The sequence below is a fragment of the Argentina silus genome (assembly GCF_951799395.1).
Source record: "Argentina silus genome assembly, chromosome: 18".
Taxonomy (NCBI): Eukaryota; Metazoa; Chordata; class Actinopteri; order Argentiniformes; family Argentinidae; genus Argentina; species Argentina silus.
In genome coordinates, this window is record NC_139672.1 from 16,164,664 (window position 1) to 16,181,594 (window position 16,931).

General features: G+C 48.3%; 1 protein-coding gene and 1 long non-coding RNA gene across 2 annotated transcripts; one reads left to right on the forward strand and one right to left on the reverse strand.

Annotated features, from left to right (window-relative positions):
- The first annotated feature begins 6,636 nt into the window (after positions 1–6,636).
- Positions 6,637–7,204, forward strand: LOC310819120. Its single transcript, XR_014554755.1, has 3 exons — positions 6,637–6,933; positions 6,994–7,034; positions 7,087–7,204. It is a non-coding gene; the product is annotated as an uncharacterized lncRNA (long non-coding RNA).
- Positions 7,205–7,501: 297 nt separating this feature from the next.
- dars2 (aspartyl-tRNA synthetase 2, mitochondrial) lies at positions 7,502–16,660 on the reverse strand (the record flags this gene model as incomplete). Its single annotated transcript, XM_083690346.1, has 17 exons — positions 16,172–16,660; positions 15,624–15,723; positions 15,363–15,429; positions 15,025–15,126; positions 14,630–14,725; positions 14,384–14,507; positions 14,162–14,208; positions 13,502–13,608; positions 13,164–13,233; positions 12,694–12,873; positions 12,274–12,381; positions 12,008–12,070; positions 11,141–11,293; positions 9,409–9,627; positions 8,957–9,067; positions 8,230–8,305; positions 7,502–7,689 (listed from the first exon to the last, which is right to left on the reverse strand). The coding sequence occupies exons 1-17, from the start codon at positions 16,356–16,358 to the stop codon at positions 7,502–7,504; spliced, it is 1,998 nt and encodes a 665-aa protein (XP_083546472.1). The 5' UTR covers positions 16,359–16,660.
- Between the last annotated feature and the right edge of the window lie 271 nt (positions 16,661–16,931).

Genomic DNA, 16,931 nt, shown 5'->3' on the forward strand with positions numbered 1-16,931 from the left:
GGGCAGAGCCCAACTCACGAGAAAACCTGATTAGTACGTTCACGCTTCGCTGCGTCTCTGGATGCTTGTTGTGTCTGCGTGCTGTAACTTATGAGATACTTTACTTTCAGGCCTCTTTTTGCGGAAGAAAACTGACTGATACCAGTTCAAGAACAGTTCAATATTTTACCGTTGTTATGTCCCGGGACACAGGGGAGTGTGTATGACTACAGTTGTGGCGCTTTTCCATCAGGACTGGGTTCCATTTCGGTCTTTTTTGAGGATTGAGCACTGGTGTTATTTTTGGGGGGAGTTCAGTGTCTCCATCACTCAGGGTGATCCAGAGGACTCGGGGGCGAGTGAAGAGAAGTAAACTACTAAGTTCTAAAAATATCTCTTATGCCCCAAGTCAGGATAGCTCCACCGAGACCACGGCCTAGAACTTTTTTTTGGGGGGGGGGCCCTTCCCCAGAGATGTAAACACAAAAGTCTGGGCCTTTAGGCCAAACACTGGTGTTAAGTCCCACGGTGGAAACGCTTCATGACACTCTTACTCTCAACAAAGCCTCTTTAAAAGGTCTAGTTTCTCCACACAATCTCTGCTCACAGTCCCTCCTCAACCACTTCAACAACCTAATAGAACACAGTACCAGCCTAGCCCAGGAACACAGTACCAGCCTAGCCCAGGAACACAGTACCAGCCTAGCCCAGGAACACAGTACTAGCCTAGCCCAGGAACACAGTACCAGCCTAGCCCAGGAACACAGTACTAGCCTAGCCCAGGAACACAGTACCAGCCTAGCCCAGGAACACAGTACCAGCCTAGCCCAGGAACACAGTACTAGCCTAGCCTAGGAACACAGTACCAGCCTAGCCCAGGAACACAGTACCAGCCTAGCCCAGGAACACAGTACCAGCCTAGCCCAGGAACACAGTACTAGCCTAGCCCAGGAACACAGTACTAGCCTAGCCCAGGAACACAGTACTAGCCTAGCCCAGGAACACAGTACCAGCCTAGCCCAGGAACACAGTACTAGCCTAGCCCAGGAACACAGTACTAGCCTAGCCCAGGAACACAGTACTAGCCTAGCCCAGGAACACAGTACTAGCCTAGCCCAGGAACACAGTACCAGCCTAGCCCAGGAACACAGTACCAGCCTAGCCCAGGAACACAGTACTAGCCTAGCCCAGGAACACAGTACCAGCCTAGCCCAGGAACACAGTACCAGCCTAGCCCAAGAACACAGTACCAGCCTAGCCCAGGAACACAGTACTAGCCTAGCCCAGGAACACAGTACTAGCCTAGCCCAGGAACACCGTACTAGCCTAGCCCAGGAACACAGTACCAGCCTAGCCCAGGAACACAGTACCAGCCTAGCCCAGGAACACAGTACTAGCCTAGCACAGGAACACAGTACCAGCCTAGCCTAGGAACACAGTACTAGCCTAGCCCAGGAACACCGTACCAGCCTAGCCCAGGAACACAGTACCAGCCTAGCCCAGGAACACAGTACCAGCCTAGCCCAGGAACACAGTACCAGCCTAGCCCAGGAACACAGTACCAGCCTAGCCCAGGAACACAGTACCAGCCTAGCCCAGGAACACAGTACCAGCCTAGCCCAGGAACACAGTACTAGCCTAGCACAGGAACACAGTACCAGCCTAGCCTAGGAACACAGTACCAGCCTAGCCCAGGAACACAGTACTAGCCTAGCCCAGGAACACCGTACCAGCCTAGCCCAGGAACACAGTACCAGCCTAGCCCAGGAACACAGTACTAGCCTAGCACAGGAACACAGTACCAGCCTAGCCTAGGAACACAGTACCAGCCTAGCCCAGGAACACAGTACTAGCCTAGCCCAGGAACACCGTACCAGCCTAGCCCAGGAACACAGTACCAGCCTAGCCCAGGAACACAGTACCAGCCTAGCCCAGGAACACAGTACTAGCCTAGCCCAGGAACACAGTACCAGCCTAGCCCAGGAACACAGTACCAGCCTAGCCCAGGAACACAGTACTAGCCTAGCCCAGGAACACAGTACTAGCCTAGCCCAGGAACACAGTACCAGCCTAGCCCAGGAACACAGTACTAGCCTAGCCCAGGAACACAGTACCAGCCTAGCCCAGGAACACAGTACCAGCCTAGCCCAGGAACACAGTACCAGCCTAGCCTAGGAACACAGTACTAGCCTAGACTAGGAACACAGTACTAAACTAAATGCTGGTGAAATATTATTATTATTATTATTTTAAAACAATTAAGTTTGACAAAAAAAAGAACGTTAGGTATTTGATGTGTTTACGGATTCTGCATAATAGCAATAGACATTTTGTAAAGTGAAAATAATGATTTGACTCAATCAATCCTTTGGAATGGCCAGCTATCCGTGCGCCTAGCTGCCACAGCCCTGCTCCTTAATGTGCAGATCGGAGACGGAAAACAGATACAACCTCCCGAAGAAACGTATCCTGCTACTGAATTATTAATGCCGGTATCAATCAGGCTCCTAAGTGTCGATAGCTAATTGATGGAAGCTTCACCGTGAGGTAGCCCTTTGCACAAGATATAGAGGCAACTATTATCTATCAACAAGGAGCAACAAAACTATTACTTCCACTAAAATTGAAATATGATTACACCCTCAGGATTATAATGAAAGATCCATATTGAGTCTGAATTCAACTCTAAAAAACATTAGGCCGGGCTGTACATTCGTAAAGATGCAGAAGAGATATTGATCACATTGCGATTCAAACAATCTTGGCTATGTTTGTAACCACTTAACAAGCCTTTATGCCTCCTCCCCCCCGAGGACTCAACCACTAAATGGGTGATATGCAAGAAACAGATTGCGTGATTACTGCAAATGATACCAGATGTTGTATACGTACTGTAGCCTGCTTTAAAGAAACACATCCAATTAAACGGGGTAACAAATAACTATCTTATTCAGTTTTGTTGTTTGCCCCCATTTATGAATTTTGAGATAAGCTTGAAAAAGCTGTTTACTCAGAATGGTACAATCGATCAGATGCTGACATTTCTCATACAAACTTGTATGACTGAGGCCTTGATCAATGGTGCACACACACACACACACACACACACACACACGCAAACACACACACACACACACACAATCCACACGGCTTACATCCTCCAGGAACTCCATTCTCATTGGTAAATATACCGTCAATACTGAATAGTCAATTGGTTTCTATTTGCCCACAGAATCCATTACCCTGGATCCCTTCCTGTGGGTGACAGTGCATGCAGGTCTCTTAGCATACAGTGTAACACAAGCTGCTGCAATATTGACAGAATGTGACAGACACTGACATGACAGACAATCCATCATATAAGCCTCAAAACATCCGGACGGCTTGGAGAGAGATAAGGAGAAAGTTGGGTGTGTGTGTGTGTGTGGGGGGGGTGGTGAGGGGAGGGGGAGATAGAGAGACAGGAGAGAGAGAGAGAGACAGAGAGAGGAGGGTGGGGAGGGAGAGAGAGAGGGAGGGAGAAGGGGAGGGGGAGATAAAGAGACAGGAGAGAGAGAGAGAGAGGGGGATAGAGAGACAGAGAGAGGAGGGGGGGAGAGAGGGAGAGAGAAGGGGAAGGGGGAGGGAGACAGAGAGACAGGACAGAGAGGGGGGGAGAGAGAGAGGGAGAGAAAAGGGGAGGGGGAGATAAAGAGACAGGAGAGAGAGAGAGAGGGAGTGAGAAGGGGAGGGGGACATAGAGAGACAGGAGAGAGAGAGAGAGAGAGAGGGGGGAGAGAGAGAAGAGAGAGAGAGAAAGCAGGATCTCAATCTGTCACAGGGAATGGAAACCCAAAAATGTGACATGATAAAAAGATAGCTCCTACAGCTGTGTGCTTGGCATCGCTAAAAAAACGCTAAAAAAACCCTCAAACCTAAGATGGATGAAACAAGTACGGGTGTGTACATAACCCACACCAAGTCTAGACACATCAATTATTGGTTTGCAGCGTCAATGATATGAACAATACACACATAGAGTAAACATTTTGTGGATGTACCTTATTTATTACCTGACACACAAACAAGCCAGTGAAAACAACTTCAACAGCTGACTCTCTGTAAGAATCCGGGCTTCAAGGCGTGGACAAGCAAGCTAATCTGGCTGTGGATCGCCTGCGCCCGGCCCAGACTGCTGCGTTGTGTTTATTTTTTGCTCAAGAGCTTTTCTTTCCGTCACAAATGGCCATTAGGGAGAAGAGCAGTGTCAAAAAGCTCATTATCCCTGGGCTTGTTGACGAGGTGCCGGGAGGAACCAACCCCCCCGGTCCACATCAACCCGGATTACACTCCAGAGACTGCTGCCCACAGAGATTACAATGTGTTTGGAAGTATTATACAGGGAGGGTGGGAGTGGGGGGGGGGGGGGGGGGGGTAGAGAGAGAGTGAGATAGAGTGAGAGAGAGGAGGGGGGAGAGCAAGAGAGACAGTGAGAGTGAGAGAGAGAGAGAGAAAGAGAGAGAGATAGTGAGAGAGAGAGAGAGAGAGAGAGACTCATTAAATTCAGGGACACTGAGTTGGAATTCATTATAATTATACTTTAGTCATTGTTGTATGAGGGGAGTGTTACTTTTTCAACTTGCGAGCCCACACCATTTCACACCATTTCATCTGCACACCATTTCACTGAGGGTAAACATCATTGTCCTCTCCTTGCCCTTCTGTGTTTGACATATAATTGTCCATGGACCACAGGTAATTTGGCCAGCAGTGACTGTGAATAAATTCACTTCAACAGCTGCTAGACCGAGACACAAACGGGCAGTATGAAGACACTGTTCCTGCCCACACGGTCACTAGCCTCGCAATGCGGTTTGTTTTACACTAAGTGTAAGAGAGACACAGAGAGAGAGAGAGAGAGAGAGAGAGAGAGAGAGAACACACACACACACACACACACACACACACACACACACACACACGAGATAGATAGAGAGAAAGACAGAGAAATAGTGAGAGACAGAGAGAGAGAGAACACACACACACACACACACACGAGATAGAGAGAGAGAGAAAGAGAGAAAGACAGAGAAATAGTGAGAGAGAAAGAGAGAGAAAGACAAAGAAATAGTGAGAGAGAAAGAGAGAGAGAGATAGAGAGAGGAAGAGATACTCCCCTCAGGAGGAACCGGAACAGGTGCAGCCCGGCGGCTGCAGGTCTGGATGGAGCGCTGGCATCGGTTGACTCTCTGAGAGAGGCGTGTTTTTTGTTCCCTCTCGTGCTCTTAAGCCCTGACACGAGGAGTCAAGACGGACCACTCTCCTTAGTTTCACTCCATCTCCGTTCCCCATTATCCTCCCTGAAGTGCTGCAAGTACAGCTCCTCACCACTCCACATGGACTCAACAGCATGGGATCAGTGTGATTGCTCATGCTTACAGGACAGTAACACCTGCCCTATGCTTTTAAATCCATGTAGGTCAGGGAACAAAGTGTTGGAATTAGGATGCAGGGGCCGGTGGTTGCAAGAGAAGGATGGTGTTTGAAGTTCACTCTGTATTCGCCAAAGATACCTGGAGAGCTCCTCTCAATCTCTCTCTCTTTCTCTCTCTCTTCTCTCTCCTGTCTTTACCCCCGAGACGACAGTCTAAATGGCAGCCAAGCTCAGGACAAGCAGGAAGTGTTGTTGGCTGTGCTTCTGGTGCACTAATGAGAACATCTGCGTGGTAACCCCACCAGCACCGACGTTAGCAACTGTCTCCTAGCGAAGGTGTCCGTGTGGGCAGACAGCTGCTGTTGTAGAAGTAAAGTTTACACTTCACAGTGTGTGTGTGTGTGTGTGTGTGTGTGTGTGTGTGTGTTTGTCTGAACAATGTGTGTACGAGTGTATGTGTGTGTACTGTGTGTACAGTGAGTGTGTGTGTACAGTGAGTGTGTGTGTACAGTGAGTGTGTGTGTACTGTGAGTGAGTGTGTGTACTGTGAGTGTGAGTGTGTGTGTGTGTGTGTGTGTGTGTACGGCACGACACAGAGGTTACATCAGTCCGCCTGAAATAACTCAGCAGTCAGAAGGGGATTGTGTACACTTTCCTCCTGCTAGCAAGACGAAGTCATCTACATTCCCAGACTAGCCTCCCCATCTCTCCGTCTGAACCATCTATTATCTATGTAGAACTCAATCTGATAAAGGGTGAGACTCATCTGAGGTGATGGACAAGGCTGGACTGATTCAGTGGTGCGGTTTGTGAGGAGCCGTCCTGGGTGACCCCGCAGGTTGCGGGTTCAGCGTGCGTGCAGGCTTACTGTACTGTGAGGGTGCTGTGTTTGTACCCTTGAGGAATGTGTTTAACCTTAATTGCTTCCGTTAATGTCGGCCTGTCCTAGATAAGGGCACCTGCAGCTGGGGAAAAAAAACAAGTCTAAAAACCAAACGAATCAATGCTGCCCCCTACTGGATGCCTCACTTATTTCTCAACGTCTGTTGGCACCTGAATAACACAAAGAAAATGAGCCGTCTGTTGAAGACAGGGTAGCGTTTTGTAGCAAAGTGATCACAGAGACAGCGATGAGCGCAGACCAAGCATTTCATCAAGTCATGACTTTGTTTACTGACGACACTGTTTATAGTCACACATAGACAGTGGTCTGATCGACCAGGGGAGGCTGGTGGAGGTAGAAATCGGAGGACGGGAATGGAATGAGGAATGGTATCAAACACGTCTCTCACTCTCACTATCTCTCTCTGTCTCTCTCATTCCGTTCCATGCATTACAATGAGCCCGTCCTCCGATTTCTACCTCCGCCAGCCTCCCCTGTGACCAACAGAGGAACGGCCTCTGAGAAGATACAGCGTACAAGCTGGCAAAGACTTGACAAATGGAGTCATCTGGAACATCTGGAACCTCTGGAACCTCAACAAACGTCAACGTTGATGAGAGCTTGAGGAAAAGGTCCTAGTAGTCTAGTAGTTCTAGTAGTCTAGTAGTCTAGTAGTCCTAGTAGTCTAGTAGTCCTAGTAGTTCTAGTAGTCTAGTAGTCCTAGTAGTCTAGTAGTCTAGTAGTCTAGTAGTCCTAGTAGTCCTAGTAGTCTAGTAGTCCTAGTAGTCTAGTAGTCTAGTAGTTCTAGTAGTTCTAGTAGTCTCTTTCCAAGATCCCCCCGATAGAAATACAAAAAAGAGAAGTCTTTGAGTCTTTGAGACTGGCACGCGAGACTGAAAATGTGGCAGCTGAGTGTTTCTCTATTCCCAGGTGCAGTAGGGGGTCTAGGGATGCAGCTTGAAGGTTTACAGCAGGGGAGGCTGGTGGAGGTAGAAATCAGAGGACGGGCTCCTTGTAACAAGTATGTTTGATACCATTCCTCATTCATTCCATGCATTACAATGAGCTTGTCCTCCGACTTATGCCTCCACCAGCCTCCCCTGATGAACAGAGATGGTGTCTCCTCCTCCTCCTCCTTCTTCTTCTTCTTCTTCTTCTTCTTCTTCTTCTTCTTCTTCTTCTTCTTCTTCTTCTTCTTCTCTCAATTGTAGTAACAACGTTAAGTCTCACTTCCCCTGGGTTCCCTCTCCCTTGGCAGGCCAGATGACAGAGATGTGATAGGCCTTCAGATCCTCCTTCGACACCTCGGCCGGGGCGTGGCTCATGAGGTCGTGACCCCGGAAGGACTTGGGGAAGGCGATCACGTCCCGGATGCTCGGGGCTCCGACAATGATGGACACCAGGCGGTCCAGACCTGGAACCAAAGACAAACAGGAGGTTTTTAGTTTTAGAGAATTCATCACTCAAAAGAAAAGGTGTGGTTTACTCTGCGTTGGTGCAGGTGGAGAAGGTGCAATAACAGTGTTCTCCCCAGGATTTCTGAACAGCGTGGCGCTGGATCGCATTTTAAACACCAGACTCGCAATTATTCATGTCAAAATGCGCAAAAAAATACAGCTAAAACACAGAATTCACTGAGGAATGTCGTAACGCTTTCGCTTTCAACAATGTTGTTGGCGATCACAGATAGTTACTCTATAATTACTAAATATATAGTTTAATAAAGATAGTTACTGTATAATTACTAAATATATAGTTTAATACAGATAGTTACTCTATAATTACTAAATATATAGTTTAATTTGCCTTGAAATGTTTGCATAGTGGTGCCGCCAAGTTCACAGCGTGGCGCAGAAACACTCAACACACTCATTAAATTATTTTGGGGAGAACCCTAAACAAGGAAGGGAGGCGGTGGCCAAGAACAAAAGGGTGAAGAGGTGAAGCTGCGTACCTAACGCGATCCCGCCATGAGGGGGCGCCCCCGAGTCAAGGGCCTCCAGCAGGTGAGAGAGGAGAGTTGGATCCTCCTGAAAAACAACAACAACAACACAAAAGGGTTAAGTGGGATCCCTGGGGCGTACCATTCCTCATTCCGTTCCACACGTTACAATGAGCTCGTCCTTCGATTTCTACCTCCGCCGGCCTCCAGGATAGCTAGACTTCTACCTCCGCCAGCCTCCGCTGATCCAATCGTAGTAGAGTCCCAATAGGTCCACTGTCTAATTACTGCACCGAAACATGTGTTCTCCCTAAAGTCCGCGAAGCAAGGAGGAGGAGCTCAGAAGCTTCCAGATAAAGAAGCAGCGGAGATGGGAGGCCTGTGATTGAAGATGTTTATCTCGTTTACTTCAGGAGGCTATGATTGCAGTGTAAATGGCATCTGGGCTGGCGTGTCCTCATTCCTAATAGAAATGAACAGATAGACAGGCAGGCAGGCAGGCAGGCAGGCGGGCAGACAGGCAGGCAGGCGGGCAGACAGGCAGGCAGACAGGCTGACAGGCAGGCAGGCAGGCAGGCAGGCGGACAGACAGACAGGCAGACAGGGGCTACACAGGGGTAGCTAGTGGATGAGGTGAGTTTACCGCCCATTAGAAGCACTTTGAGGGGAAGCACAACATAACCAAATCCATTTCTGTTTTCTCTCTTTTTCTGTCCTTTTCCCCATGTGTTTCCGTTACCTTGAGGATGTTCTGCAGGACGTGGCGTTGCTCCGAGGCCTTGTGGATACGTATGGACCCTCCTCCGACCTCACTGCCGTTCAGAACCAGGTCATAGTGCTGCCCACGGACCTGCCACGTCCACCAGGGGGAGAACAGGGGGGTGAGAGGGGAGGCTATGTTCTGTACATTGATAGATTTGGGCTGCAGCCGCAACTCTGTACAGTATAACACGGGTAAATAACTTTGGTTGTAGGTATTACTGTACAGTATAACTTTGGTTGTAGGTATTACCTATTTTGTTTCTGGTTCCAAATCCAAAACCACATCAGCACTAAATTCTTTTAGACTTCTCATATTTGTACCAAACAGTAAACAGAACAAACTCCAGTCCAGCCCCCCTACAGTAGACCAGGCCTGGGCAGAGTTGGTACAGCCCAGCCCCCCTACGGCTCCGGCGGGCCCCAACCAACCTTGTGAGGCTGTGAGTAGAGGAGGTGGGAGTCCTGGGGGACGGGGGCGGTGAAGGGGTGATGGGCTGACTCCAGCTGCTCCGGGTCCTCTTCGCCAGGCAGGAACAGCGGGAAGTCCACCACCCACAGAAAGTGGAACGCCGCCGGGTCTCGTACGACCACGCCGTGCCCCTCCAGGAGCTCAGCGCACTGGAGGCGTAACGACCCCAGCAGGGGGCGCTGTGGGAGGAGAGGGGGGGATACAATATCACTTTATCGGTTCTTCTTCGCCCACGCAGGCAGGCACAAACACACAGACACAGACACACACACACACAGACACACACGTACACACGAACACACACACACAGACACAAACAGACACAAACAGACACGCACGCACGTACGCACTCACAGACACACACAAACACACAGACACAGACACAAACAGACACGCACGCACGCACGCCCAGACACACACGCCCAGACACACAGACACACATGCACAGACACACACGCATAGGGTAGTCTAATCTGAAAGCTGTTAAAAAGTAATAGACCCGGCTTCTCCCATCGAGGTGAAACGCTCCATGTCCACGTCAAAAACATCATTATTTTAATTTGCTGCCTTGCAGCGGTCTGTCTCCCACTCATCTGTGATGCCAGTTGATTAAATCGTGCGAGAGCGGACTCTTCTCTCTCTTTCTTCCAGATTGTGGCATACGATTGCAATTCCCTCCACAACCTTTCCACAAAAGCCTGTTATTGATCCGGGCACATCAGAGTGTGTTGCTTTTTTGTTTCCTTTTTAACAAAACACCATCTATCATTTTCCGTGAGGGCAGCCACATCCTCTGTACCGAGGCGCATAAAGGCCTTGAAAAATAAATGTAATATTCCATTAATATTAAAAAAAAGAGACAGAAAAGCCCATCACACTCTGTTATGAATGAATTATGACGACCATCACCATTTCATCTCATCTATCCACCCTCAGAGAACTTCTTTGACCACATCGCTTACTGTTTCCACCACAAAGGGGCGGTATATTCACTTTACAATTGCACTGCAATACGCATCTTTTGAGAAGCGCTAGAGTTTTAAAAGAGGACTCCCATAGGGGTGGGTTGAGTTGAGTTTATCAGGATCCCTGTTCGCTGTTCCCCACGCGGAAGCTACTCTTCCTGGGGTCCGCACGCATGTACACGCACGCACGCACGCACGCACGCACGCACGCACGCACGCACGCACGCACGCACGCACGCACGCACGCACGCACGCACGCACGCACGCACACACACACACACACACACACACACACACACACACACACACACACACACACACACACACAATAAAACACATGACACAGTTCTAGACAACAACAACAACACCAACAACAACAACACCAACACCACCAACAACAACACCACCAACAACACCAACAACACCAACAACACCAACACCAACAACAACACCAACAACACCAACACCAACACCAACAACAACACCAACAACACCACCAACAACACCAACACCAACACCAACAACAACACCAACACCAACACCAACAACACCAACACCAACAACAACACCAACAACACCAACAACACCAACAACACCAACACCACCAACACCACCAACACCACCACTGATACCGACGAATACAAAGCCAAATGGTCCGTTAAAAGAGATGTGGAGGTATGTGGAGATGAGGAGGAGGGAGGGTGTCTGAGTGTGAAGTTGAACCAACCACTCTGTCCTGGACCCCGGCAGCAATGAGCAGCAGGTCCCCAGGTTTGGCCCCGGCCATCTGTCCCAGCTGCTGCCTGGCTGGGGTGGGCAACAGCCTGCTCACGGACCCCTTCAATGCACCATCTGCCTTCACCAACACCACACTCACATCCTACGAGTCAGACAGAGAAATTGAGATGGAGGGGGGAGGAGGGGGGGGGAGAGAGAAAGAGAGAGACAGAGACGGAGAGGGGGAGAGAGAAAGACAGAGAGGGGGGAGGGAGGGAGGGAGGGAGAGGGAAAGAGAGAGACAGACAGAGACAGATACAGAGTGGGGGAGGAAGGGAGGCAGGGAGGGAGAGAGAGAGAGAGAGAGAGAGAGAGAGGGGGAGAGAGAAAGAGAGGGGGAGAGACACACAGAGAGGGAGGGGAAGAGAGAGGAAAAAAACAACAAAAACACTGTCTTACTTGGTATTCATGTGGAGCAGCTCGCCCCGAGGTGGGCTGAGGAGGCAGCCTGAAACGCTCAAAGCCGCCTCTGGTTTTAATGCATCGCTCTCTCCTAAACCATGAATTACTAAGCCCAATAAATCATTAGCCGTAATGGAGTCACAAATTAGTTGTGCATTTTTCCAATCATCTTGCTCGCTTCCAGAGACGGTCTGTGGGATCCACCTGACTGTGGGTTGGGTGAGGTGTCGTCCTTTGCCCGGGGGCAAAATACTCTATACGCTACGTCAGGCCATCCCTTTAACAATCACTCTGATCTATTGATCATATTTTACATTAATATTTCACGGCCAACTGTCTGTTCTGTTTTGCTGCGTCTCGTGTGAAGAGCGGCGGTTTGTTGAGTGACGAGAGGAGAGGCGGGGGGGAGACGTACCTGACTGAACTGGGTCTTGGCTGTTTGTTTCAGGGACTCCAAATATTTGCCCTTCAAATGTTTCTGTGAGGGGAAGAAAATGTAAAACACAGCGATGCTGTGATCCGAAAGTCTTACGACAACCCTTAGGGGGATGGATGTGTATTTGAAACTCAAAAAAGACAAAGCTGACATCTTGTACACGTGCTCATGACACGACTTGAATCTCAAATAACAATCACAGTCTGCTGGAAAAGAAACGTGGCGTTTTGATAGACAGTTCTTACAGCTCCGTCAGGGACACAGACAGCCTGGATACAGCCCCCTGGTTGGTCGAGGGCCTCTTTGAAGAAGTGTATTTCAGTGTTCTGGAATACTTCACTGATGTCCACAAGCTATTATAAAGAGATAAATATACAGTCATGTTTTAAATGCTAGCATTCCAATGCTAAACTACAGGTTCAGAATTTCCTTTGTAGCACTCCCCCAAAACGGAACAGAACATGCAATAAAACAGTAACCGTTTTTTGAAGTATTATCATTTATTTTTAATGATTATTACTGGCCCAGCCCCCTTGTTTTTACAGCTTCTACATTTACATTTTTAATCTACAAGTATCCCTTAGTTTAGTCAGCTGACTGAGAGCTACTCTCATTTGCAACAACAACCAGGGAAGCAGTGGACCAGTACGAGAGAGGAAGCAGACCTTCATGCCGAAACGTGTGTCTGGCTTGTCTGCCCCGTAGTCCCTCATAGCTTGGTCATACGTCATGGTGGGGAAGGGAGGACTGACAGGCCCCTTCTCCACGGGCCAGCAGTGCTGGAGCAGGCCTTCGATCAGGCCACGGATCCCAGCTTCATCTACAAAGGACATCTCAATGTCCAACTGAGGGATGGGGGGGGGGAGGGGGAGAGAGAGAGAGAGAGAGAGAGCGGAACTGTAGACGCTGACGCTGACACAGACATGAGAGGAGGAGAGAATTTTAATTCTGTGGGAGTATGTGTGTGTGTGTGTGCGTTGCCCGTGAGGGCCTCTGACAGATGGAGCCATGTGGGAGTCAGACATGGGGACCACATTAAAACTGTTCATCGCTTATTTGCATCAGCAAAACTTTCCTCTGTCTGCTCCGTTCTGAAGTAGTTCATGTTTTTGTTCCCAGTTAATCAAGGCGTTACCTGGGTGAACTCCGGCTGTCTGTCTGGCTTGGAGCCTTCATCTCTATAGCAACGAGCCAGTTGAAAGTACCTGGAAGATCAAAATCCACCTGTGAACACCGTAATGACAATTTTCCTCTGAAGAAACCTGCTCATCCCTCTTTGAGCCTGGTACATCACAAGGCGTTGTTTACCCCCCCCCCCTCCCTCCCCCCGCTACCTCCCACAACAGAACCACTCTCTGCCAAAGCAGGTTTTACCCGTACAAAAGTTGTGGATCTATTGAACACAGGCCCAGAGCATCAGCGGTGTAACAACACCTGTGGAGATTTATTGGAAAACAATGGTTTCGTTGTTACCTGTCAATCCCGGCCACCATGAGCAGCTGTTTAAACTGCTGTGGACTCTGAGGAAGGGAGTAGAACCGGCCCGGTTCTCTGGTCGGGACTACAAACTCTTTGGCACCCTGGGAAATAGAGTCAAACGTGAGGAGAGAACAGACTCCTCACTGGTGTACGAGGAACGGCATAGAGGAATTACTGCATGACGCATATCACTCTAGGTGTGCTACAGGGGAGGCTGGTGGAGGTAGAAATCGGAGGATGGGCTCATTGTAATGCATGGAATGGTGTGTTACACGTGTGTTTGATACCGTTCCTTATTCCATTCCATACATTCCATTCCATTCCATACATTCCATTCCATTCCATCCACCAGCCTCCCCTGATGTACTATTATTTTCTTTATTATATAAAATATCTGTCAATTGTTCTACACTTGTGTAGTAATGTAGAACTCTAGATCATTTGTATTATTATTTTTTTTAAACTTTTTCTTGTATTTCTAGTTTAAACTTAAACAAAGAGAGAAGAGATGAACATACTATGTAACAACATGTTAATACATGTGTTATTACACAGGCCTGAGTGCAACTTCATGTTTAGTAAGACCCAGACCCTTCGCTGCTTGAATTCAACCCCAATCAGAGTCTCTATAGGGGTTGAAAGAAGGGCACCTACCCCTGGAGTCCTCTTGAATAAGGTGGGAGTTTCAACGTCAACAAAGCCTATTGAAACAGAAAAAAACAATGAGCCCAAACACAGTACAACAGCACAGACCTGGCTTCGTATAGTATTTATTTTTCAAACGCATGCAGTGGAATTCCTCATTCCGTTCCATGCATTACAATGAGCCCGTCCTCCGATTTCTACCTCCGCCAGCCTCCCCTGATTTGGCCCTACCGTGCACGTTGCAGAGGTACTCCCTCATCTTCATCACCAGCTGGGACCTGAGCCGCAGGTTGTGCTGCATCTGGGACGAGCGCAGGTCCAGGTACCGGTACTGCATTCGAAGGCCTTCAGATTTCTGGAAAACACAGTGGTAAAACACACTGAAATTGAACAAAACAACGGCGTATAATAATGTAAACGTAATCATGGATAACTCGTTCGTGTCGGTGTTTGATGTCGTGAAGTGTAAGGACTCACTTTCACGATATCTTTGATTTCGAACGGAAGCTTCCGGCAGAGGTTTAGGATCTCCACGCTCTCGGCACAGACCTCCACCTCTCCTGTCGGCATCGCCTACCGTTGGCACGGAAACAACAGAAGGAGTCACGGAAACAACAGAAGGAGTCACGGAAACAACAGAAGGAGTCACGGAAACCGCTTTGGTTAGCGATGAAGCTCTAGCCATCAGAACGCTGCTCCTCCACCGCTTCCCAATCTTCCACCCTTTCCTCTGAGGTAACGAAGGACCGATTTCTCCGATTTCTACCCCCTCCAGCCTCCACTGATTTAGGGGAGTGAACAAGTGTACCCTTCAAGGTAAAGGGTGAAGAATTGGGGGACGCAGCGGCCATCTTGTCACCTCTCAGACTGACCTTGTTCTCTTGTCCTTCTGGTCTTCGCCTCACTGTCCCCTTCACTCTGATGACGGACTCAAGCGTCAGGTCAGACAAGACTTCTCTCAGGTGACTTTTGGACTACAACAAAAAGATAAAATAATACCGAAAATGTGTCGTCACACAGAGAATTTCAAATATATGGCATACCATGTGCGTCAGAGTTTAATGTATATTGTGAAAATGCTTGTAATATACAGGCGCAGTTTCGCAGACATGGATTAAGCCGAGTCCTGGACTACATCACTGTCAATGGAAAATCTCCATTGAAGACTTAGTGTTTTGGAATGCGTCACAGAACTACAAAACCTTCCTACCTGTTCTTGAGAGATGAGAATTTGAGTCAAGCCGCTGAAATCTCTCAGGATCACAAACAAATCTTGTCTGATTGAGAGAGAACAACAACAACAACAACAACACATCAACACTGTTAGAATCGGTACAGGCAAAAGGCAATTATAGGCAATGTCTTTCCATTTGATTATAAGGCATGGCATGGCATGGCTGTGGCTATTGAACAGGAGTAGAAACAGAACATAACAAACAGAGTGATGAGAACAGATAGAACCATGTCAAACCTCAGATACTGAACCCAGCCACAAAGTGTCACTTCCTCCCCAACATGGGCGGGTCCTAGTTCCCCACAGGTGTGACTCCTCAGGGACAGACTGCTGGAACCTGGAAACACAAAGACAGTCACTCTTTAGTCTCTGTCACTAGCTGTTAGTCTGCCAGTGTTAGGCTTGAGATTAATTCATAACACAAACTCAGTTGAAAAGACAAGGCCGAACGAAATGTTGCTTCTTATTCTTCAATGATGGTCCTGGAGACTCACAGCGGAAGTGTGCATCAGTGGAGGCAGAAATTGGAGGACCGGCTCATTCCGTTCCATGCATTACAATGAGCCTGTCCTCCTTTTTCTACTTCTACCAGCCTCCTCTGGTGTGCATGCTTTCCTTTCACCTCAGCACTCACACACCTGAAGCAACTTATCAAATGCTTTCAGGGTATTGTAGTTGATTATTAGGTGAATCCGTTTGTGTTAGTGCCTGGGTTAAAGCAACTGATAGGAGAACACTATCGAAGAACAAAACCGACAATCTTATGTCAAATAAATCAGTGGTACCTGCGGCGGTGCATGTGAACTGTTTGCAGACTTTGAGGGGGCAATTCCAGTGCCTGGCGCAAGATTCGGTCAGATGTCCTTGACTGGCCGTAGAGATTGTTGTCCCTCGCCAAAGCGAATATGCCCTGCTCTCTCTTCTAAACGTGAGGAGAATCCTCTGCAGCGCTACTCTGCTTTTACTCGCCATTTTTCATAATAATAATAATAAGAAGAAGACAGCTCGCTGGCTCTAATTCGATACCATGCAATGCTACTGTCACCTAACCTTGCCGGTAGTCTGATTGCTGCACATGGGTGTCTAGGCTCCTTTCAATAGCATTAAACAAGTGGCTGTCAGTCATTAATGAAGACTCAATCGTATCATACAGTTGCTGACAATCATTACGTCAGATCTAAGGTACTGTCAAACTTGGGGTGGAAGTTGTGGTTGCATGGTGTCAATTAGGTCCAAATGTCTTGTTTCTTTAGTGACTGAAGTTCCGGCTTCTGATTTCGTCCATACCTCCTAGTAAAGACAAGCGGGCAGCATTCACAAGTCTTCATTCACTTGGATGCACTTTGTGTGCGGAGTAAGAACACGGCAGGTCGATCCGCAGCATTTAGAGATCCGGGATTTTCTGATCCGTTTCTGTAACACGTGGTGGGGGCGGGGGAAATGCGTCATCGTTGTTTTGGACCAAAGTAGTTAAGTTTAGAAAAATCGATCGTTTTTCAAGACGTTATCCGTTCTAACCTAATTTAGAAAACGTTTCCGTTTTAT